Source organism: Tachypleus tridentatus, chromosome 13, assembly GCF_004210375.1.
Source record: "Tachypleus tridentatus isolate NWPU-2018 chromosome 13, ASM421037v1, whole genome shotgun sequence".
Classification (NCBI taxonomy): Eukaryota; Metazoa; Arthropoda; class Merostomata; order Xiphosura; family Limulidae; genus Tachypleus; species Tachypleus tridentatus.
The window spans coordinates 11,218,280-11,244,253 of NC_134837.1; the positions used below are offsets into that span (position 1 = coordinate 11,218,280).

General features: G+C 32.8%; 1 protein-coding gene across 2 annotated transcripts in view; it reads left to right on the plus strand.

Moving 5' to 3' along the window:
* LOC143237720 (peptidylglycine alpha-hydroxylating monooxygenase-like) overlaps positions 1 to 25,974 on the plus strand; it is a 54,710-nt gene that overhangs the window by 26,029 nt on the left and 2,707 nt on the right. For both annotated transcript variants that reach the window (XM_076477249.1, XM_076477250.1), the window contains 5 exons: positions 4,979 to 5,043; positions 19,216 to 19,296; positions 19,657 to 19,736; positions 20,972 to 21,022; positions 25,545 to 25,594. In XM_076477249.1, the coding sequence (XP_076333364.1) occupies positions 4,979 to 5,043; positions 19,216 to 19,296; positions 19,657 to 19,736; positions 20,972 to 21,022; positions 25,545 to 25,594 (327 nt within the window). The remainder of the gene's footprint in view (positions 1 to 4,978; positions 5,044 to 19,215; positions 19,297 to 19,656; positions 19,737 to 20,971; positions 21,023 to 25,544; positions 25,595 to 25,974) is intronic.

The following is a 25,974-nucleotide window of genomic DNA, read 5'->3' on the forward strand; positions in this document are numbered from 1 at the left end:
AATCTGGATTGATGGTGTTTTTCTTTTTCCTAGACTTACATCACGTTTATCGTTGCTTTTTAACTTTCATATAGTTAGGTCACGTCTAATGTTTGTCTTCCAGTCACTCAATTCGTGCCAAAGTTATCGCAGCAGGAGCTTGCGTCTCTTTTACATGAATAAATAAAAAAATAGACCGTGCTTTGTTCTTCTATAGTAATATGGCAATATTATAAGTTGCAACAAACCGTTTTCCATGGTTGCCCTGTGGAAACTATCTTTCACTTGTGGTGCTATTTATAGTGCTATTAGTTATTTCAAGTTGTCTGTGGGCCTTTTAGTACTAATAGTTATTATCATTTGACCACTATGCATGATCTCTTGAAACTTCAGCATAGTCATTCACATCATTGTTGTCAACAAGTTTTTCTTGTTGAAGTTTCTATCCAAAGACTACAGAAAATCCACTAGCATTCCACAATTTTGTTATTAAGATGTACATTTATTGTTCGTTGTCTGCTCCTCTAGTGTTTTGACATTAATTACTCTGTAACTTTAATTTAGTGTGTTCTCTCTTCCCTCAGTGTAAGATTTTGTTTTTCTAACATCCTATTTTCTCATATGCTTCTTTTGCTTGTCCTTTGTTTTTACTTGGTATTAAAGGTAAATGCAAATTTGCCAACCTGCTAAAGCCACCCCGGTTGGCATATTAGGGAGCCCAGCAAGAACATTTTGACAACAATTCATTTGATTAAAATAGATCTTAGAAAATGTGTAGTGTTTACACAATAGGGAGCCCAACATGAACATTTTGACAACAATTCATTTGATTAAAATAGATCTTATAATATGTGTAGTGTTCACACAATAGGGAGCCCAACATGAACATTTTAACTACAATTCATTTGTTTAAAACAAATCTTAGAAAATGGGTAGTATTTACACAATAGGGAGCCCAACACGAACATTCTAATACAATTCATTTGTTTAAAACAAATCTTAGAAAATGGGTAGTATTTACACAATAGGGAACCCAACACGAACATTCTAACTACAATTCATTTGTTTAAAACAAATCTTAGAAAATGGGTAGTATTTACACAATAGGGAGCCCAACACGAACATTCTAACTACAATTCATTTGTTCAAAACAAATCTAAGAAAATGGGTAGAGTTTACACAATAGGGAGCCCAACACGAACATTTTAACTACAATTCATTTGTTTAAAACAAATCTTAGAAAATAGGTAGTGTTTACACAATAAGGAGCCCAACACGAACATTTTAACCACAATTCATTTGTTTAAAACAAATCTTAGAAACTGGGTAGTATTTACACAATAGGGAGCCCAACACGAACATTTTAACTACAATTCATTTGTTCAAAACAAATCTTAGAAAATGGGTAGTATTTACACAATAGGGAGCCCAACACGAACATTTTAACTACAATTCATTTGTTCAAAACAAATCTAAGAAAATGGGTAGAGTTTACACAATAGGGAGCCCAACACGAACATTTTAACTACAATTCATTTGTTTAAAACAAATCTTAGAAAATGGGTAGTGTTTACACAATAAGGAGCCCAACACGAACATTTTAACTAAAATTTATTTGTTTAAAACAAATCTTAGAAAATGGGTAGTGTTTACACAATAGGGAGCCCAACATGAACATTTTAATCACAATTCATTTGTTCATAACAAATCTTAGAAAATGGGTAGTATTTACACAATAGGGAGCCCAACATGAACATTTTAACTACAATTCATTTGTTTAAAACAAATCTTAGAAATTGGGTAGTGTTTACACAATAGGGAGCCCAACACGAACATTTTAACTACAATTCATTTGTTTAAAACAAATCTTAGAAAATGGGTAGTGTTTACACAATAGGGAGCCCAACACGAACATTTTAACTACAATTCATTTGTTTAAAACAAATCTTAGAAAATGGGTAGTGTTTACACAATAGGGAGCCCAACATGAACATTTTAACTACAATTCATTTGTTTATAACAAATCTTAGAAAATGGGTAGTATTTACACAATAGGGAGCCCAACATGAACATTTTAACTACAATTCATTTGTTTAAAACAAATCTTAGAAAATGGGTAGTATTTACACAATAGGTAGCCCAACAAGAACATTTTAACTACAATTAATTTGTTTAAAACAAATCTTAGAAAATGGGTAGTGTTTACACAATAGGGAGCCCAACATGAACATTTTAACTACAATTCATTTGTTTAAAACAAATCTTAGAAAATGGGTAGTGTTTACACAATAGGGAGCCCAACGTGAAGATTTTAACTACAATTCATTTGTTTAAAACAAATCTTAGAAAATGGGTAGTATTTACACAATAGGGAGCCCAACATGAAGATTTTAACTACAATTCATTTGTTTAAAACAAATCTTAGAAATTGGGTAGTGTTTACACAATAGGGAGCCCAACACGAACATTTTAACTACAATTCATTTGTTTAAAACAAATCTTAGAAAATGGGTAGTGTTTACACAATAGGGAGCCCAACACGAACATTTTAACTACAATTCATTTGTTTAAAACAAATCTTAGAAAATGGGTAGTGTTGACACAATAGGGAGCCCAACACGAACATTTTAACTGCAATTCATTTGTTTAAAACAAATCTTAGAAAATGGGTAGTGTTTACACAATAGGGAGCCCAACATGAACATTTTAACTACAATTCATTTGTTTATAACAAATCTTAGAAAATGGGTAGTATTTACACAATAGGGAGCCCAACATGAACATTTTAACTACAATTCATTTGTTTAAAACAAATCTTAGAAAATGGGTAGTATTTACACAATAGGTAGCCCAACAAGAACATTTTAACTACAATTAATTTGTTTAAAACAAATCTTAGAAAATGGGTAGTGTTTACACAATAGGGAGCCCAACATGAACATTTTAACTACAATTCATTTGTTTAAAACAAATCTTAGAAAATGGGTAGTGTTTACACAATAGGGAGCCCAACGTGAAGATTTTAACTACAATTCATTTGTTTAAAACAAATCTTAGAAAATGGGTAGTATTTACACAATAGGGAGCCCAACATGAAGATTTTAACTACAATTCATTTGTTTAAAACAAATCTTAGAAAATGGGTAGTGTTTACACAATAGAGAGCCCAACATGATCATTTTAACTACAATTCATTTGTTTAAAACAAATCTTAGAAAATGGGTAGTGTTTACACAATAGGGAGCCCAACATGAATATTTTAAGTACAATTCATTTGTTTAAAACAGATCTTAGGAAATGGGTAATGATTATTTTTAGGTATTTCAACAGGTTTTATCCACCAGCAATAATTTGGAAAAGAATGTTTGATACTTCAAACAATTCTTTGTTTACTTTGGTAAATATTTTTGGTGACGATTTGAAGTATACTATCCAAGCTTCCACAACTTGATGAGATTATATTATCTAGATGGGTAGTGTCAAAGTTATCATAATCAGATGAGCTTATGTTATCCAGATGGGTAGTATCCAACCTGAAACAATTGGATGACATTTAACTATCCAAGCTAGCACAATTGGATTAGGTTATATTATTCGGTAAGATATATCAAGGCTAACACAGTTGGCTGAGTTTATATCATCCAATAGAATAGTATCCAAGCTAGTACCTACTAGGTTGCATTATACAGAAACACAGTATCCAAACTATTACAGTTAGATGATGTTATATTATACAGAAAGGTAGTATCAAAGCTAGAACATGTTAGGTTATGTTATTTATTATATTTTGTTTGGATTAAAGATTGTGTTATATTAGTAAAATCAAGAAAATTAATAAAGGCTTAATTATCTAAGATGTATTTTGATAACACTACACAACAATTATTTTGAAAAGTTTTGCTTCCTGAAAAGTTTATGCTGATTGTGACAGGTACCTGGTGGGTATGTACATATATAGTTTTGGTTTTGCTTCATCACGTAGGAACTCTGAGAAATAGACAGTTAACTGTTTACTGACAATAACATATTTAATTGCATTTATGTTTCTAATACATTATTAAGTTCAACATAATTAAAAGTGTATTGCTCATGATCTTTGTTTGTATTCAATGTCCGGTGCATCACGTTGCTGTGTCCAATAGTAGTCAGCAAGCATTGATGGATTCTAGTTGCCCTAATATCGTTTTTCCATTGTAACAATGTCCTAGTGAAACCAAGATTTCGATGAAATGGTACATGATGGGCAAATTTGGATGTGATTTTCGTGATCAGCAGCCAAAAATCTATAAGGAACACCCAACAGTGTTCAAGAAGCAAACACTTTGTTGTGCAGTGTAATCTTAATGTGACAAACATAGCATGCATATATATATGTATATATCTGTGTATGTGTCCGAAATAATAAATAGGATGTGACGCCATCTATTGAATGGTCACAAATACATATCCATAAAAAAAATTCAAATTTTTGATATTCAGGATTCAGGCAATTAGAAAAACAACTATGATATGTGCAACAACCGTTTCTTTATAACAGAACACAATTTTAAATAAAAGAACTTTTGTCACAACAAAAACACGACTTTCACTAGGTTTGTATGGGAGGTTTTAATTATATCTTTATTGATCTACTTTGTAAATATAGAACTAAAAATGAAATTGTTAAAACACTATTATGTTTTCTTTAAATGGTTTCACTTTTAATACGTAAAACCATTACAATTTATATCAGCAAAATCCAAGCACTTTTCCCATGTATTACTTTCCAGAAAAATCTGTTTTCAAAACATGTTCACTTCTTTACAATATTTGTTTATGAAGTATGAATACTATGATAAGTAATTACTAGTTCAAACTGTTACCTGTAGGGGACATTTCTTCTAGTACAGATAGTGTTTCTAAACCTTTCTTTCTATTCTCATGTTGCATCCATAAGATAATTATGTTTTTTTTCACCTATATAAGTCAGTGATCAGTAATAGCCTAACCATATTTTTAGGGTGAACAAGAGAGCAGGTATCTTACTTTTGGGTACAGGTGGAACTATTCCTGCTCACAGAGAGGGTAAGCTGCATCATAGTTTCTGTGTATAAGGTTTGTATAATTGTGGAATAACATCCATGGATCTTACTTACAGAGAAGGTAAGCTACATCACAGTTTCTATGTATAGGGTTCATACAACCATGATAAAAACATCCATGAATGTTGCATACAGAAAAGGTAAGCTACATCACAGTTTGTGTGTACAAGGTTTATATAACCATGGAATAACATCTATGGATCCTACTTAGAGACAAGGTAAGCTACATCACAGTTTGTGTGTACAAGGTTTATATAACCATGGAATAACATCTATGGATCCTACTTAGAGAGAAGGTAAGCTACATCACAGTTTGTGTGTACAAGGTTTTTATAACCATGGAATAACATTTATGGATCCTACTTAGAGAGAAGGTAAGCTACATCACAGTTTGTGTGTACAAGGTTTTTATAACCATGGAATAACATCTATGGATCCTACTTAGAGAGAAGGTAAGCTACATCACAGTTTGTGTGTACAAGGTTTTTATAACCATGGAATAACATTCATGGATCCTACTTAGAGAGAAGGTAAGTTACATCACAGTTTGTCTGTACAAGGTTTTATAACCATGGAATAACATTCATGGATCCTACTTAGAGAGAGGTAAGCTACATCACAGTTTGTCTGTACAAGGTTTTATAACCATGGAATAACATTCATGGATCCTACTTAGAGAAAGGTAAGCTACATCACAGTTTGTGTGTACAAGGTTTATATAACCTTGGAATAACATCTATGGATCCTACTTAGAAAAGGTAAGCTACATCACAGTTTCTATGTATAGGGTTCATACAACCATGATAAAACATCCATGAATGTACATACAGAAAAGGTAAGCTACATCACAGTTTGTGTGTACAAGGTTTATATAACCATGGAATAACATCTATGGATCCTACTTAGAGAGAAGGTAAGCTACATCACAGTTTGTGTGTACAAGGTTTTTATAACCATGGAATAACATTTATGGATCCTACTTAGAGAGAAGGTAAGCTACATCACAGTTTGTGTGTACAAGGTTTTACAACCATGGAATAACATCTATGGATCCTACTTAGAGAGAAGGTAAGCTACATCACAGTTTGTGTGTACAAGGTTTTTATAACCATGGAATAACATTCATGGATCCTACTTAGAGAGAAGGTAAGTTACATCACAGTTTGTCTGTACAAGGTTTTTATAACCATGGAATAACATTCATGGATCCTACTTAGAGAGAAGGTAAGCTACATCACAGTTTGTCTGTACAAGGTTTTTATAACCATGGAATAACATTCATGGATCCTACTTAGAGAGAAGGTAAGCTACATCACAGTTTGTGTGTACAAGGTTTATATAACCTTGGAATAACATCTATGGATCCTACTTAGAGAAAAGGTAAGCTACATCACAGTTTCTATGTATAGGGTTCATACAACCATGATAAAAACATCCATGAATGTCGCATACAGAAAAGGTAAGCTACATCACAGTTTGTGTGTACAAGGTTTATATAACCATGGAATAACATCTATGGATCCTACTTAGAGAAGGTAAGCTACATCACAGTTTGTGTGTACAAGGTTTTTATAACCATGGAATAACATTTATGGATCCTACTTAGAGAGAAGGTAAGCTACATCACAGTTTGTGTGTACAAGGTTTTTATAACCATGGAATAACATCCATGGATCCTACTTAGAGAAGGTAAGCTACATCACAGTTTGTGTGTACAAGGTTTTATAACCATGGAATAACATTCATGGATCCTACTTAGAGAGAAGGTAAGTTACATCACAGTTTGTCTGTTCAAGGTTTTTATAACCATGGAATAACATTCATGGATCCTACTTAGAGAGAAGGTAAGCTACATCACAGTTTGTCTGTACAAGGTTTTTATAACCATGGAATAACATTCATGGATCCTACTTAGAGAGAAGGTAAGCTACATCACAGTTTGTGTGTACAAGGTTTATATAACCTTGGAATAACATCTATGGATCCTACTTAGAGAAAAGGTAAGCTACATCACAGTTTCTATGTATAGGGTTCATACAACCATGATAAAAACATCCATGAATGTCGCATACAGAAAAGGTAAGCTACATCACAGTTTGTGTGTACAAGGTTTATATAACCATGGAATAACATCTATGGATCCTACTTAGAGAGAAGGTAAGCTACATCACAGTTTGTGTGTACAAGGTTTTTATAACCATGGAATAACATCCATGGATCCTACTTAGAGAGAAGGTAAGCTACATCACAGTTTGTGTGTACAAGGTTTTTATAACCATGGAATAACATTCATGGATCCTACTTATAGAGAAGGTAAGTTACATCACAGTTTGTCTGTTCAAGGTTTTTATAACCATGGAATAACATTCATGGATCCTACTTAGAGAGAAGGTAAGCTACATCACAGTTTGTCTGTACAAGGTTTTTATAACCATGGAATAACATTCATGGATCCTACTTAGAGAGAAGGTAAGCTACATCACAGTTTGTGTGTACAAGGTTTATATAACCTTGGAATAACATCTATGGATCCTACTTAGAGAAAAGGTAAGCTACATCACAGTTTCTATGTATAGGGTTCATACAACCATGATAAAAACATCCATGAATGTCGCATACAGAAAAGGTAAGCTACATCACAGTTTGTGTGTACAAGGTTTATATAACCATGGAATAACATCTATGGATCCTACTTAGAGAGAAGGTAAGCTACATCACAGTTTGTGTGTACAAGGTTTTTATAACCATGGAATAACATTTATGGATCCTACTTAGAGAGAGGTAAGCTACATCACAGTTTGTGTGTACGAGGTTTTACAACCATGGAATAACATCTATGGATCCTACTTAGAGAGAAGGTAAGCTACATCACAGTTTGTGTGTACAAGGTTTTTATAACCATGGAATAACATTCATGGATCCTACTTAGAGAGAAGGTAAGTTACATCACAGTTTGTCTGTACAAGGTTTTATAACCATGGAATAACATTCATGGATCCTACTTAGAGAGAAGGTAAGCTACATCACAGTTTGTCTGTACAAGGTTTTTATAACCATGGAATAACATTCATGGATCCTACTTAGAGAAGGTAAGCTACATCACAGTTTGTGTGTACAAGGTTTATATAACCTTGGAATAACATCTATGGATCCTACTTAGAGAAAGGTAAGCTACATCACAGTTTCTATGTATAGGGTTCATACAACTATGATAAAACATCCATGAATGTCGCATACAGAAAAGGTAAGCTACATCACAGTTTGTGTGTACAAGGTTTATATAACCATGGAATAACATCTATGGATCCTACTTAGAGAAAGGTAAGCTACATCACAGTTTGTGTGTACAAGGTTTTTACAACCATGGAATAACATCTATGGATCCTACTTAGAGAGAAGGTAAGCTACATCACAGTTTGTGTGTACAAGGTTTTATAACCATGGAATAACATTTATGGATCCTACTTAGAGAGAGGTAAGCTACATCACAGTTTGTGTGTACAAGGTTTTATAACCATGGAATAACATCCATGGATCCTACTTAGAGAGAAGGTAAGCTACATCACAGTTTGTGTGTACAAGGTTTTATATAACCATGGAATAACATTCATGGATCCTACTTAGAGAGAGGTAAGTTACATCACAGTTTGTCTGTTCAAGGTTTATATAACCATGGAATAACATCTATGGATCCTACTTAGAGAGAAGGTAAGCTACATCACAGTTTGTGTGTACAAGGTTTTATAACCATGGAATAACATTTATGGATCCTACTTAGAGAGAAGGTAAGCTACATCACAGTTTGTGTGTACAAGGTTTTATAACCATGGAATAACATCCATGGATCCTACTTAGAGAGAAGGTAAGCTACATCACAGTTTGTGTGTACAAGGTTTTATAACCATGGAATAACATCCATGGATCCTACTTAGAGAAGGGTAAGCTACATCACAGTTTGTGTGTACAAGGTTTTTATAACCATGGAATAACATTCATGGATCCTACTTAGAGAGAAGGTAAGTTACATCACAGTTTGTCTGTTCAAGGTTTATATAACCATGGAATAACATCTATGGATCCTACTTAGAGAGAAGGTAAGCTACATCACAGTTTGTGTGTACAAGGTTTTTATAACCATGGAATAACATTTATGGATCCTACTTAGAGAGAAGGTAAGCTACATCACAGTTTGTGTGTACAAGGTTTTATAACCATGGAATAACATCTATGGATCCTACTTAGAGAGAAGGTAAGCTACATCACAGTTTGTGTGTACAAGGTTTTATAACCATGGAATAACATTTATGGATCCTACTTAGAGAAAGGTAAGCTACATCACAGTTTGTGTGTACAAGGTTTTACAACCATGGAATAACATCTATGGATCCTACTTAGAGAGAAGGTAAGCTACATCACAGTTTGTGTGTACAAGGTTTTTATAACCATGGGATAACATTCATGGATCCTACTTAGAGAGAAGGTAAGCTACATCACAGTTTGTGTGTACAAGGTTTTTATAACCATGGAATAACATTCATGGATCCTACTTAGAGAGAAGGTAAGCTACATCACAGTTTGTGTGTACAAGGTTTATATAACCATGGAATAACATCTATGGATCCTACTTAGAGAAGGTAAGCTACATCACAGTTTGTGTGTACAAGGTTTTATAACCATGGAATAACATTTATGGATCCTACTTAGAGAGAAGGTAAGCTACATCACAGTTTGTGTGTACAAGGTTTTTATAACCATGGAATAACATCTATGGATCCTACTTAGAGAGAAGGTAAGCTACATCACAGTTTGTGTGTACAAGGTTTTTATAACCATGGAATAACATTCATGGATCCTACTTAGAGAAGGTAAGTTACATCACAGTTTGTCTGTACAAGGTTTTTATAACCATGGAATAACATTCATGGATCCTACTTAGAGAGAAGGTAAGCTACATCACAGTTTGTCTGTACAAGGTTTTTATAACCATGGAATAACATTCATGGATCCTACTTAGAGAGAAGGTAAGCTACATCACAGTTTGTGTGTACAAGGTTTATATAACCTTGGAATAACATCTATGGATCCTACTTAGAGAAAAGGTAAGCTACATCACAGTTTCTATGTATAGGGTTCATACAACCATGATAAAAACATCCATGAATGTCGCATACAGAAAAGGTAAGCTACATCACAGTTTGTGTGTACAAGGTTTATATAACCATGGAATAACATCTATGGATCCTACTTAGAGAGAAGGTAAGCTACATCACAGTTTGTGTGTACAAGGTTTTTATAACCATGGAATAACATTTATGGATCCTACTTAGAGAGAAGGTAAGCTACATCACAGTTTGTGTGTACAAGGTTTTTATAACCATGGAATAACATCCATGGATCCTACTTAGAGAGAAGGTAAGCTACATCACAGTTTGTGTGTACAAGGTTTTTATAACCATGCAATAACATTCATGGATCCTACTTAGAGAAGGTAAGTTACATCACAGTTTGTCTGTTCAAGGTTTTATAACCATGGAATAACATTCATGGATCCTACTTAGAGAAGGTAAGCTACATCACAGTTTGTCTGTACAAGGTTTTTATAACCATGGAATAACATTCATGGATCCTACTTAGAGAGAAGGTAAGCTACATCACAGTTTGTGTGTACAAGGTTTATATAACCTTGGAATAACATCTATGGATCCTACTTAGAGAAAAGGTAAGCTACATCACAGTTTCTATGTATAGGGTTCATACAACCATGATAAAAACATCCATGAATGTCGCATACAGAAAAGGTAAGCTACATCACAGTTTGTGTGTACAAGGTTTATATAACCATGGAATAACATCTATGGATCCTACTTAGAGAGAAGGTAAGCTACATCACAGTTTGTGTGTACAAGGTTTTTATAACCATGGAATAACATCCATGGATCCTACTTAGAGAGAAGGTAAGCTACATCACAGTTTGTGTGTACAAGGTTTTTATAACCATGGAATAACATTCATGGATCCTACTTATAGAGAAGGTAAGTTACATCACAGTTTGTCTGTTCAAGGTTTTTATAACCATGGAATAACATTCATGGATCCTACTTAGAGAGAAGGTAAGCTACATCACAGTTTGTCTGTACAAGGTTTTTATAACCATGGAATAACATTCATGGATCCTACTTAGAGAGAAGGTAAGCTACATCACAGTTTGTGTGTACAAGGTTTATATAACCTTGGAATAACATCTATGGATCCTACTTAGAGAAAAGGTAAGCTACATCACAGTTTCTATGTATAGGGTTCATACAACCATGATAAAAACATCCATGAATGTCGCATACAGAAAAGGTAAGCTACATCACAGTTTGTGTGTACAAGGTTTATATAACCATGGAATAACATCTATGGATCCTACTTAGAGAGAAGGTAAGCTACATCACAGTTTGTGTGTACAAGGTTTTTATAACCATGGAATAACATTTATGGATCCTACTTAGAGAGAAGGTAAGCTACATCACAGTTTGTGTGTAATGAGGTTTTACAACCATGGAATAACATCTATGGATCCTACTTAGAGAGAAGGTAAGCTACATCACAGTTTGTGTGTACAAGGTTTTTATAACCATGGAATAACATTCATGGATCCTACTTAGAGAGAAGGTAAGTTACATCACAGTTTGTCTGTACAAGGTTTTTATAACCATGGAATAACATTCATGGATCCTACTTAGAGAGAAGGTAAGCTACATCACAGTTTGTCTGTACAAGGTTTTTATAACCATGGAATAACATTCATGGATCCTACTTAGAGAGAAGGTAAGCTACATCACAGTTTGTGTGTACAAGGTTTATATAACCATGGAATAACATCCATGGATCCTACTTAGAGAGAAGGTAAGCTACATCACAGTTTGTGTGTACAAGGTTTTTATAACCATGGAATAACATTCATGGATCCTACTTAGAGAGAAGGTAAGTTACATCACAGTTTGTCTGTTCAAGGTTTATATAACCATGGAATAACATCTATGGATCCTACTTAGAGAGAAGGTAAGCTACATCACAGTTTGTGTGTACAAGGTTTTTATAACCATGGAATAACATTTATGGATCCTACTTAGAGAGAAGGTAAGCTACATCACAGTTTGTGTGTACAAGGTTTTTATAACCATGGAATAACATCTATGGATCCTACTTAGAGAGAAGGTAAGCTACATCACAGTTTGTGTGTACAAGGTTTTTATAACCATGGAATAACATTTATGGATCCTACTTAGAGAGAAGGTAAGCTACATCACAGTTTGTGTGTACAAGGTTTTTACAACCATGGAATAACATCTATGGATCCTACTTAGAGAGAAGGTAAGCTACATCACAGTTTGTGTGTACAAGGTTTTTATAACCATGGGATAACATTCATGGATCCTACTTAGAGAAGGTAAGCTACATCACAGTTTGTGTGTACAAGGTTTTTATAACCATGGAATAACATTCATGGATCCTACTTAGAGAGAAGGTAAGCTACATCACAGTTTGTGTGTACAAGGTTTATATAACCATGGAATAACATCTATGGATCCTACTTAGAGAGAAGGTAAGCTACATCACAGTTTGTGTGTACAAGGTTTTATAACCATGGAATAACATTTATGGATCCTACTTAGAGAGAAGGTAAGCTACATCACAGTTTGTGTGTACAAGGTTTTTATAACCATGGAATAACATCTATGGATCCTACTTAGAGAGAAGGTAAGCTACATCACAGTTTGTGTGTACAAGGTTTTTATAACCATGGAATAACATTCATGGATCCTACTTAGAGAGAAGGTAAGTTACATCACAGTTTGTCTGTACAAGGTTTTTATAACCATGGAATAACATTCATGGATCCTACTTAGAGAGAAGGTAAGCTACATCACAGTTTGTCTGTACAAGGTTTTTATAACCATGGAATAACATTCATGGATCCTACTTAGAGAGAAGGTAAGCTACATCACAGTTTGTGTGTACAAGGTTTATATAACCTTGGAATAACATCTATGGATCCTACTTAGAGAAAGGTAAGCTACATCACAGTTTCTATGTATAGGGTTCATACAACCATGATAAAACATCCATGAATGTCGCATACAGAAAAGGTAAGCTACATCACAGTTTGTGTGTACAAGGTTTATATAACCATGGAATAACATCTATGGATCCTACTTAGAGAGAAGGTAAGCTACATCACAGTTTGTGTGTACAAGGTTTTTATAACCATGGAATAACATTTATGGATCCTACTTAGAGAGAAGGTAAGCTACATCACAGTTTGTGTGTACAAGGTTTTTATAACCATGGAATAACATCCATGGATCCTACTTAGAGAGAAGGTAAGCTACATCACAGTTTGTGTGTACAAGGTTTTTATAACCATGCAATAACATTCATGGATCCTACTTAGAGAGAAGGTAAGTTACATCACAGTTTGTCTGTTCAAGGTTTTATAACCATGGAATAACATTCATGGATCCTACTTAGAGAGAAGGTAAGCTACATCACAGTTTGTCTGTACAAGGTTTTTATAACCATGGAATAACATTCATGGATCCTACTTAGAGAGAAGGTAAGCTACATCACAGTTTGTGTGTACAAGGTTTATATAACCTTGGAATAACATCTATGGATCCTACTTAGAGAAAAGGTAAGCTACATCACAGTTTCTATGTATAGGGTTCATACAACCATGATAAAAACATCCATGAATGTCGCATACAGAAAAGGTAAGCTACATCACAGTTTGTGTGTACAAGGTTTATATAACCATGGAATAACATCTATGGATCCTACTTAGAGAGAAGGTAAGCTACATCACAGTTTGTGTGTACAAGGTTTTTATAACCATGGAATAACATCCATGGATCCTACTTAGAGAGAAGGTAAGCTACATCACAGTTTGTGTGTACAAGGTTTTTATAACCATGGAATAACATTCATGGATCCTACTTAGAGAAGGTAAGTTACATCACAGTTTGTCTGTTCAAGGTTTTTATAACCATGGAATAACATTCATGGATCCTACTTAGAGAGAAGGTAAGCTACATCACAGTTTGTCTGTACAAGGTTTTTATAACCATGGAATAACATTCATGGATCCTACTTAGAGAGAAGGTAAGCTACATCACAGTTTGTGTGTACAAGGTTTATATAACCTTGGAATAACATCTATGGATCCTACTTAGAGAAAAGGTAAGCTACATCACAGTTTCTATGTATAGGGTTCATACAACCATGATAAAAACATCCATGAATGTCGCATACAGAAAAGGTAAGCTACATCACAGTTTGTGTGTACAAGGTTTATATAACCATGGAATAACATCTATGGATCCTACTTAGAGAGAAGGTAAGCTACATCACAGTTTGTGTGTACAAGGTTTTTATAACCATGGAATAACATTTATGGATCCTACTTAGAGAGAAGGTAAGCTACATCACAGTTTGTGTGTACGAGGTTTTTACAACCATGGAATAACATCTATGGATCCTACTTAGAGAGAAGGTAAGCTACATCACAGTTTGTGTGTACAAGGTTTTTATAACCATGGAATAACATTCATGGATCCTACTTAGAGAGAAGGTAAGTTACATCACAGTTTGTCTGTACAAGGTTTTTATAACCATGGAATAACATTCATGGATCCTACTTAGAGAGAAGGTAAGCTACATCACAGTTTGTCTGTACAAGGTTTTTATAACCATGGAATAACATTCATGGATCCTACTTAGAGAGAAGGTAAGCTACATCACAGTTTGTGTGTACAAGGTTTATATAACCTTGGAATAACATCTATGGATCCTACTTAGAGAAAAGGTAAGCTACATCACAGTTTCTATGTATAGGGTTCATACAACTATGATAAAAACATCCATGAATGTCGCATACAGAAAAGGTAAGCTACATCACAGTTTGTGTGTACAAGGTTTATATAACCATGGAATAACATCTATGGATCCTACTTAGAGAGAAGGTAAGCTACATCACAGTTTGTGTGTACAAGGTTTTTACAACCATGGAATAACATCTATGGATCCTACTTAGAGAGAAGGTAAGCTACATCACAGTTTGTGTGTACAAGGTTTTTATAACCATGGAATAACATTTATGGATCCTACTTAGAGAGAAGGTAAGCTACATCACAGTTTGTGTGTACAAGGTTTTTATAACCATGGAATAACATCCATGGATCCTACTTAGAGAGAAGGTAAGCTACATCACAGTTTGTGTGTACAAGGTTTTTATAACCATGGAATAACATTCATGGATCCTACTTAGAGAGAAGGTAAGTTACATCACAGTTTGTCTGTTCAAGGTTTATATAACCATGGAATAACATCTATGGATCCTACTTAGAGAGAAGGTAAGCTACATCACAGTTTGTGTGTACAAGGTTTTTATAACCATGGAATAACATTTATGGATCCTACTTAGAGAGAAGGTAAGCTACATCACAGTTTGTGTGTACAAGGTTTTTATAACCATGGAATAACATCCATGGATCCTACTTAGAGAGAAGGTAAGCTACATCACAGTTTGTGTGTACAAGGTTTTTATAACCATGGAATAACATCCATGGATCCTACTTAGAGAGAAGGTAAGCTACATCACAGTTTGTGTGTACAAGGTTTTTATAACCATGGAATAACATTCATGGATCCTACTTAGAGAGAAGGTAAGTTACATCACAGTTTGTCTGTTCAAGGTTTATATAACCATGGAATAACATCTATGGATCCTACTTAGAGAGAAGGTAAGCTACATCACAGTTTGTGTGTACAAGGTTTTTATAACCATGGAATAACATTTATGGATCCTACTTAGAGAGAAGGTAAGCTACATCACAGTTTGTGTGTACAAGGTTTTTATAACCATGGAATAACATCTATGGATCCTACTTAGAGAGAAGGTAAGCTACATCACAGTTTGTGTGTACAAGGTTTTTATAACCATGGAATAACATTTATGGATCCTACTTAGAGAGAAGGTAAGCTACATCACAGTTTGTGTGTACAAGGTTTTTACAACCATGGAATAACATCTATGGATCCTACTTAGAGAGAAGGTAAGCTACATCACAGTTTGTGTGTACAAGGTTTTTATAACCATGGGATAACATTCATGGATCCTACTTAGAGAGAAGGTAAGCTACATCACAGTTTGTGTGTACAAGGTTTTTATAACCATGGAATAACATTCATGGATCCTACTTAGAGAGAAGGTAAGCTACATCACAGTTTGTGTGTACAAGGTTTATATAACCATGGAATAACATCTATGGATCCTACTTAGAGAGAAGGTAAGCTACATCACAGTTTGTGTGTACAAGGTTTTTATAACCATGGAATAACATTTATGGATCCTACTTAGAGAGAAGGTAAGCTACATCACAGTTTGTGTGTACAAGGTTTTTATAACCATGGAATAACATCTATGGATCCTACTTAGAGAGAAGGTAAGCTACATCACAGTTTGTGTGTACAAGGTTTTTATAACCATGGAATAACATTCATGGATCCTACTTAGAGAGAAGGTAAGTTACATCACAGTTTGTCTGTACAAGGTTTTATAACCATGGAATAACATTCATGGATCCTACTTAGAGAGAGGTAAGCTACATCACAGTTTGTCTGTACAAGGTTTTTATAACCATGGAATAACATTCATGGATCCTACTTAGAGAGAAGGTAAGCTACATCACAGTTTGTGTGTACAAGGTTTATATAACCTTGGAATAACATCTATGGATCCTACTTAGAGAAAGGTAAGCTACATCACAGTTTCTATGTATAGGGTTCATACAACCATGATAAAAACATCCATGAATGTCGCATACAGAAAAGGTAAGCTACATCACAGTTTGTGTGTACAAGGTTTATATAACCATGGAATAACATCTATGGATCCTACTTAGAGAGAAGGTAAGCTACATCACAGTTTGTGTGTACAAGGTTTTTACAACCATGGAATAACATCTATGGATCCTACTTAGAGAAGGTAAGCTACATCACAGTTTGTGTGTACAAGGTTTTTATAACCATGGAATAACATTCATGGATCCTACTTAGAGAGAAGGTAAGTTACATCACAGTTTGTCTGTACAAGGTTTTTATAACCATGGAATAACATTCATGGATCCTACTTAGAGAGAAGGTAAGCTACATCACAGTTTGTCTGTACAAGGTTTTATAACCATGGAATAACATTCATGGATCCTACTTAGAGAAGGTAAGCTACATCACAGTTTGTGTGTACAAGGTTTATATAACCTTGGAATAACATCTATGGATCCTACTTAGAGAAAGGTAAGCTACATCACAGTTTCTATGTATAGGGTTCATACAACCATGATAAAACATCCATGAATGTAGCATACAGAAAGGTAAGCTACATCACAGTTTGTGTGTACAAGGTTTATATAACCATGGAATAACATCTATGGATCCTACTTAGAGAGAAGGTAAGCTACATCACAGTTTGTGTGTACAAGGTTTTTATAACCATGGAATAACATTTATGGATCCTACTTAGAGAGAAGGTAAGCTACATCACAGTTTGTGTGTACAAGGTTTTTATAACCATGGAATAACATCCATGGATCCTACTTAGAGAGAAGGTAAGCTACATCACAGTTTGTGTGTACAAGGTTTTATAACCATGGAATAACATTCATGGATCCTACTTAGAGAGAAGGTAAGTTACATCACAGTTTGTCTGTTCAAGGTTTATATAACCATGGAATAACATCTATGGATCCTACTTAGAGAGAAGGTAAGCTACATCACAGTTTGTGTGTACAAGGTTTTATAACCATGGAATAACATTTATGGATCCTACTTAGAGAGAAGGTAAGCTACATCACAGTTTGTGTGTACAAGGTTTTTTATAACCATGGAATAACATCCATGGATCCTACTTAGAGAGAAGGTAAGCTACATCACAGTTTGTGTGTACAAGGTTTTTATAACCATGGAATAACATCCATGGATCCTACTTAGAGAGAAGGTAAGCTACATCACAGTTTGTGTGTACAAGGTTTTATAACCATGGAATAACATTCATGGATCCTACTTAGAGAAGGTAAGTTACATCACAGTTTGTCTGTTCAAGGTTTATATAACCATGGAATAACATCTATGGATCCTACTTAGAGAGAAGGTAAGCTACATCACAGTTTGTGTGTACAAGGTTTTTATAACCATGGAATAACATTTATGGATCCTACTTAGAGAGAAGGTAAGCTACATCACAGTTTGTGTGTACAAGGTTTTTATAACCATGGAATAACATCCATGGATCCTACTTAGAGAGAAGGTAAGCTACATCACAGTTTGTGTGTACAAGGTTTTTATAACCATGGAATAACATCTATGGATCCTACTTAGAGAGAAGGTAAGCTACATCACAGTTTGTGTGTACAAGGTTTTTATAACCATGGAATAACATTTATGGATCCTACTTAGAGAGAAGGTAAGCTACATCACAGTTTGTGTGTACAAGGTTTTTATAACCATGGAATAACATCTATGGATCCTACTTAGAGAGAAGGTAAGCTACATCACAGTTTGTGTGTACAAGGTTTTTATAACCACGGAATAACATCTATGGATATTGATAAACGACTGAATGTTCTATTTAAGTAGGTTATTATGTTTTTGGTATTCTAATTTGTTTTCTAATTAAAATGTATATTCTATGGATAAAGAAATATCCATCTTCCATATAAAAAGTATCTTAATGTATTCTCCAATTGGTTAGATTCCCAAAATCTTTATGTGTTATTCGTCTGACAATTTTATGATTTCATGTGATGCTCATTAACAGAAAAAGTAACTGAAAATTAAATTTTGTATTCCAGAAAAGAAAACATTTTTAATCTTCAAAAGATAAATTAGTTTCTATTCATAGAAAGTATAGTTTATAAAATGTTATTCGATGATATAAAATAACCATATGTGTTGTGAAGTCATATGAATTGGTGAACTTATGATTTTATGATCTGTTTAATCCATAACATAATTCACTTTGTTATATTGTGAGAAACAGAAGATTATTGCTAAATTTTGTTTGAGAATCATTCATTGTTTATATAGCATGTAACTATTCTACACTTTTATTCAGAGCACATGGAAACAGCTTGTCCCATAAAAGAACCAATCATCCTTCATCCATTCGCATTTCGAACACATACCCATCAACTTGGTAAGTAAAGTCAGTTGAACTGTGCTGAAAGAAATAAATACCTCAAGGACCAGAGAGTATCAAATGACATTGTTTTAAAACACAAACATATATTTGTGTTCTTATTGGTCAATTCGATATTTTACATAAAACGTCGTCTATAGTTGTAAATAATATCGTTTTACTTCTATAGAGAACTGCAGAGACTGTAGTCATTAAAACAAAAAACAAATGTGTACAAAGCACAGTATTGGTACTAAAAATTAGAATAGTGAAATCATTCTATACTGAGTTCTTCATTAGAATTATTAAATGTATTAAGAATAGTTTCATGTTTTAATGTAACAAAGAAATGATGAAACTTTTCATCTGATGTTTCAGGAAAAGTAGTAGCAGGTTACGTCATAAGAAAAAATGGCAGTTGGGAACGTATTGGAAAACATGACCCTTTAAAACCACAGGCGAGTTCTACAGTACACATATTGTACCTGCCACTTCTGTTATTAAATTTTCACACTTAAAATGATCATCTACTATTATGAAACTGACACTTTATTTATGTCAATAATGCACCAACTTATCACATAAAGAGTAAATGGAAAGCATAATAATGTAAACCAGTATGAAATGAAAGAATGATATAAGTTTTGAAATTTTATAAAAATCTAGTGGAAATTAAGAAACAAGATAAACCTTTTAAACAAGATAAACCTTTTAAACAAGATAAACCTTTTACCCTCACAGAAAACTCCAAAATAACTTTATCAGTTTATGAATGTCATACATTAAAAATCTAGGACAGCAGGGACTAATACATTTTTAAAACTGTTATCCACGAATAAAGATAACTCTATGACACACTCAGTACGAGTAACTAAATACATTTTTAAAACTGTTATTCACGAATAAAGATAACTCTATGACACACTCAGTACGAGCGACTAAATACATTTTTAAAACTGTTATCCACGAATAAAGATAACTCCATGACACACTCAGTACGAGTGACTAAATACATTTTTAAAACTGTTATCCACGAATAAAGATAACTCCATGACACACTCAGCACGAGTGACTAAATACATTTTTAAAACTGTTATCCACGAATAAAGATAACTCCATGACACACTCAGTACGAATGACTAAATACATTTTTAAATCTGTTATCCACGAATAATGATAACTCCATGACACACTCAGCACGAGTGACTAAATACATTTTTAAAACTGTTATCCACGAATAAAGATAACTCCATGACACACTCAGCACGAGTGACTAAATACATTTTTAAAACTGTTATCCACGAATAAAGATAACTCTATGACACACTCAGCACGAGTGACTAAATACATTTTTAAAACTGTTATCCACGAATAAAGATAACTCCATGACACACTCAGTACGAGTAACTAAATACATTTTTAAAGTGTTATTCACAAATAAAGATAACTCCATGACACACTCAGCACGAGTGACTAAATACATGTTTAAACTGTTATTCACAAATAAAGATAACTCCATGACAAACTCAGTACGGGTGACTAAATACAATTTTAAAACTGTTATTCACGAATAAAGATAACTCTATGACAAACTCAGTACGAGTGATTTGTTGTTTATAGCATTCACTAGATAGTTTTCGTATAATGTCATGTTTAAAGAAATCGTAAGTAATAATAGAATATTATTTTTCAGATGTTTTACCCCGTCAATAAAGACATGTCTATTTTTCAAGGAGATATTGTAGTAAGTAACTCGGTGATTTCGTCAGTTATTCTAATTAAGCTATTACAAGTCCCCTAGTAGGATAGCGGTAAGTCTACAGACTTGTAACGCTAAAATCTGGGATTCGGTTCTCCATAGTGCTGATAAACCTTTTGTGTTTTTGCTATAAATAATACACAAACAGCTATTAGAAAACAATCTTAAATATATGTGAAACCATTTATTGTTTATTTTAACAAGAATGTAAAAAAAAAATTATGCTCATTAATTTCGTATCACACCTCGCCAAAATTAGTCAGTAGCACAGAAGTTCTCATTTTAAGTGTATACATCTATGTATGTGACTGAAATCATAAATACATTGTGGTGTCATCTATCTAATAGCACTACAAACATTCATAGAAAATTCACACATTGGGAATTCAAGATTCAGACAATTAGAACAATAACCACGTATGTGTAAAAACCACTTCTTTATCACGGAACGCTAATTAAATTATATGTAGAGTTAGTAACCCACATTATCTGATTTTAAATGTTTAAATTCAAACAATATGTCATAACTCGGATATTTTTAGGTTATTTTTCTTGTGCTGCTGTGAGCTCTTATAACCAAAATTACTTTAGTCTATACGTCATTAAGACACAGTTTAAGTGTATAAATACGAGAAAATTATTTAATTTTCTTTTAATGAAATTTAAATTTGCGAAGCTTCTTTTCTGTGCCAAAAATAAATAAAAGAACGGATCTACTGGACTTATAGATAGAACCATATTATTCTCTTAAGAAATATGATAAGAAATGTATTTGGAAAGAAACACAATCGTAAAACTACTTCGAACAAGAACTGTATGTCTTGCTGTAACATTTGTAAGTGATTCTACTAATTAACACAAACTAACAATCCAGCACTCTTAACACTGTACAATGTAGCAAATAAATAGACACGAACGTAGATAAAATTTGAGGAAATATAATCTATTTCTTTGAAGTGAAGTATTTTAAAGTTAGAAAACTTTTTAAAATGTAACATTACTAATGTTAATGTATACACACAGCACAATCATGTTAGGAAAAACGTATATTTAAGAAATTAATTTTACAAAAATAAGACACCAAAGAACTCGAGCACTTTTGAAAGGTGGACCCTGGTTTGTTCTGTGTTGTGTTTTTATATACAGCACAGGTAATTAAAATATATTTAATCATAAAGTAATTGGATAGCATAAAACATAAGCAAAATATTTTAAAAAAGATAGTGTTATGAGTTAATTAATATTAGTTGTAATGATGAAAAGATACTGTGATGAGTTGATTAATATTAGTTGTAATGATGAAAAGATACTGTGATGAGTTGATTAATATTAGTTGTAATGATGAAAAGATACTGTGATGAGTTGATTAATATTAGTTGTTGTAATGAAAAGATACTGTGATCAGTTGATTAATATTAGTTGTTGTAATGAAAAGATACTGTGATGAGTTGATTAATATTAGTTGTAATGATGAAAAGATACTGTGATGAGTTGATTAATATTAGTTGTTGTGATGTAAAGATACTGTGATGAGTTGATTAATATTAGTTGTAATGATGAAAAGATACTGTGATGAGTTGATTAATATTAGTTGTAATGATGAAAAGATACTGTGATGAGTTGATTAATATTAATTGTAATGATGAAAAGATACTGTGATGAGTTGATTAATACTAGATGTTGTGATGAAAAGATACTGTGATGAGTTGATTAATACTAGATGTTGTGATGAAAAGATACTGTGATGAGTTGATTAATATTAGTTGTAGTGATGAAAAGATACAGTGATGAGTTGATTAATATTAGTTGTAAATAAATAGAACGAACGTAGATAAAATTTGAGGAAATATAATCTATTTCTTTGAAGTGAAGTATTTTAAAGTTAGAAAACTTTTTAAAATGTAACATTACTAATGTTAATGTATACACACAGCACAATCATGTTAGGAAAAACGTATATTTAAGAAATTAATTTTACAAAAATAAGACACCAAAGAACTCGAGCACTTTTGAAAGGTGGACCCTGGTTTGTTCTGTGTTGTGTTTTTATATACAGCACAGGTAATTAAAATATATTTAATCATAAAGTAATTGGATAGCATAAAACATAAGCAAAATATTTTAAAAAAGATAGTGTTATGAGTTAATTAATATTAGTTGTAATGATGAAAAGATACTGTGATGAGTTGATTAATATTAGTTGTAATGATGAAAAGATACTGTGATGAGTTGATTAATATTAGTTGTAATGATGAAAAGATACTGTGATGAGTTGATTAATATTAGTTGTTGTAATGAAAAGATACTGTGATGAGTTGATTAATATTAATTGTAATGATGAAAAGATACTGTGATGAGTTGATTAATACTAGATGTTGTGATGAAAAGATACTGTGATGAGTTGATTAATATTAGTTGTAGTGATGAAAAGATACAGTGATGAGTTGATTAATATTAGTTGTAATAATGAAAAGATACTGTGATGAGTTGATTAATATCAGTTGTTGTGATGAAAAGATACTGTGATGAGTTGATTAATATTAGTTGTAATGATGAAAAGATACTGTGATGAGTTGATTAATATTAGTTGTTGTGATGAAAAGATACTGTGATGAGTTAATTAATATTAGTTGTAATAATGAAAAGATACTGTGATGAGTTGATTAATATTAGTTGTTGTAATGAAAAGATACTGTGATGAGTTGATTAATATTAGTTTTTGTGATGAAAAGATACTGTGATGAGTTGATTAATATTAGTTGTTGTGATGAGTTGATTAATACTAGTTGTGATGAAAAGATACTGTGATGAGTTGATTAATATTAGTTGTTGTGATGAGTTGATTAATATTAGTTGTGATGAAAAGATACTGTGATGAGTTGATTAATATTAGTTGTAATAATGAAAAGATACTGTGATGAGTTGATTAATATTAGTTGTAATGATCCATTTTGATAGTTCTTGCAAACGAAATTAAAACATAGTCGTAACCGAGAATATATGATTTATTGCACCTGTATTTGTGGTTTTCTTTTTGGTCGATTTGTGGTAATTAAAAGGGCTGCTTTTAGACGATAAACTGTAAACTAGTTTGAAAAGAAAGGATGAAGTTTCATAAAGAGAATGCTGTTATGTGCCTAAACTATATTAGTAGTTTCAGTAGATCAAATTTGATGTAAATGTAAATTTATAAAGAGAGTTAACCAGACTTTTATAAGAAAGATTTTCATATTCTAATACAGGAACGTGTAACTGCAAATTTGACACTTTGTTTTTATATAGTTAGTTCGCGGTTGATTCTCGACTATTCAACAATGAAATGCGAAGAATGTACGTTAGGGCTGGATGATTTTGGCAGGTATCCTCCGAAAACATATATACATTTTGTTCACATCTCATAATGGTGCTCTCAAGAGTGAAACGGTCAAAGAAGAGATAATCACCGCTCTTGTTTGAGCACATGTTCCTTGAAATAGTTGAATTTTTTTGCTTGAATGTTGTCTGAAATGACTTTGTCCATACAGAGTGGTGTCTTGATGAAAGAGTGCATCTCGTTATCCCAGAAGTTTATCGATTCAATCATTTTATGCATGTATATGAACAATCGATATGTGATTATTCATTGGGTTGCAGTACCAAAAGGACACCACGTGTGGAAATGGATTTCAGTAGTGCATGTATCACGTTTTTCATAAATGTGAAATCGGGAGTTGCATTAACTTTATTTAATAACAATAATTATACGTAACAGCTTGTATAGTATACTCCAGTTTTTAATAACAATAATTATACGTAACAACTTGTTTGGAAAACTCCAGTTTTTAATAACAATAACTGTATATAACAACTTGTTTGGAAAACTCCAGTTTTTAATAACAATTATACGTAACAGCTTCTATAGTATACTCCAGTTTTTAATAACAATTATACGTAACAGCTTCTATAGTATACTCCAGTTTTTAATAACAATTATACGTAACAGCTTCTATAGTATACTCCAGTTTTTAATAACAATAACTATACGTAACAGCTTCTATAGTATACTCCAGTTTTTAATAACAATAACTATACGTAACAGCTTCTATAGTATACTCCAGTTTTTAATAACAATAACTATACGTAACAGCTTCTATAGTATACTCCAGTTTTTAATAACAATAACTATACGTAACAGCTTCTATAGTATACTCCAGTTTTTAATAACAATAATTATACGTAACAGCTTGTATAGTATACTCCAGTTTTTAATAACAATAACTATACGTAACAGCTTGTATAGTATACTCCAGTTTTTAATAACAATAACTATACGTAAGCTTGTATAGTATACTCCAGTTTTTAATAACAATAACTATACGTAAGCTTGTATAGTATACTCCAGTTTTTAACAATAACTATACGTAACAGCTTGTATAGTATACTCCAGTTATCCCATACCTGTTTTTTACATTGATGGATACTTCTCATTTGGCTTCTTGTAATAATACGCGTTTTTTTTTTTATATAGGCTGCTCGTTGTACAATGAGAAATTTTAGAGACATCAACACCGAAATAGGGTAAGAATTATCTCTTTTTTTTTTTTTAAAGCAAGACTTTCTTCATTCACGTTGTTTTTTTAAAAATTTGATCTAGTTGTTAGTTCCCTTATTGTTAACAAGTATGGTTGGTACATTGTTGAGGTTTGCTGATGTAACATTATTTTCATGTGACTTATTGCCTTACCTTGTCGACATACCTGTTCCAAAAGTCGTTCCTAATCTTTCTTGATAAACATAAACCATTATTTAGGCTTACTGTCTTCAGTTGTTTAACAGGAGGAAAGTTTAGCGTAATGTAATGTATAGAACTTTCTCCCAACTTCAGGAAAACTTTGAATCATATATATCTATTAAAAGTGAGTTGGGGTATAGTATGTTAATCAGTTCATGAGTACACA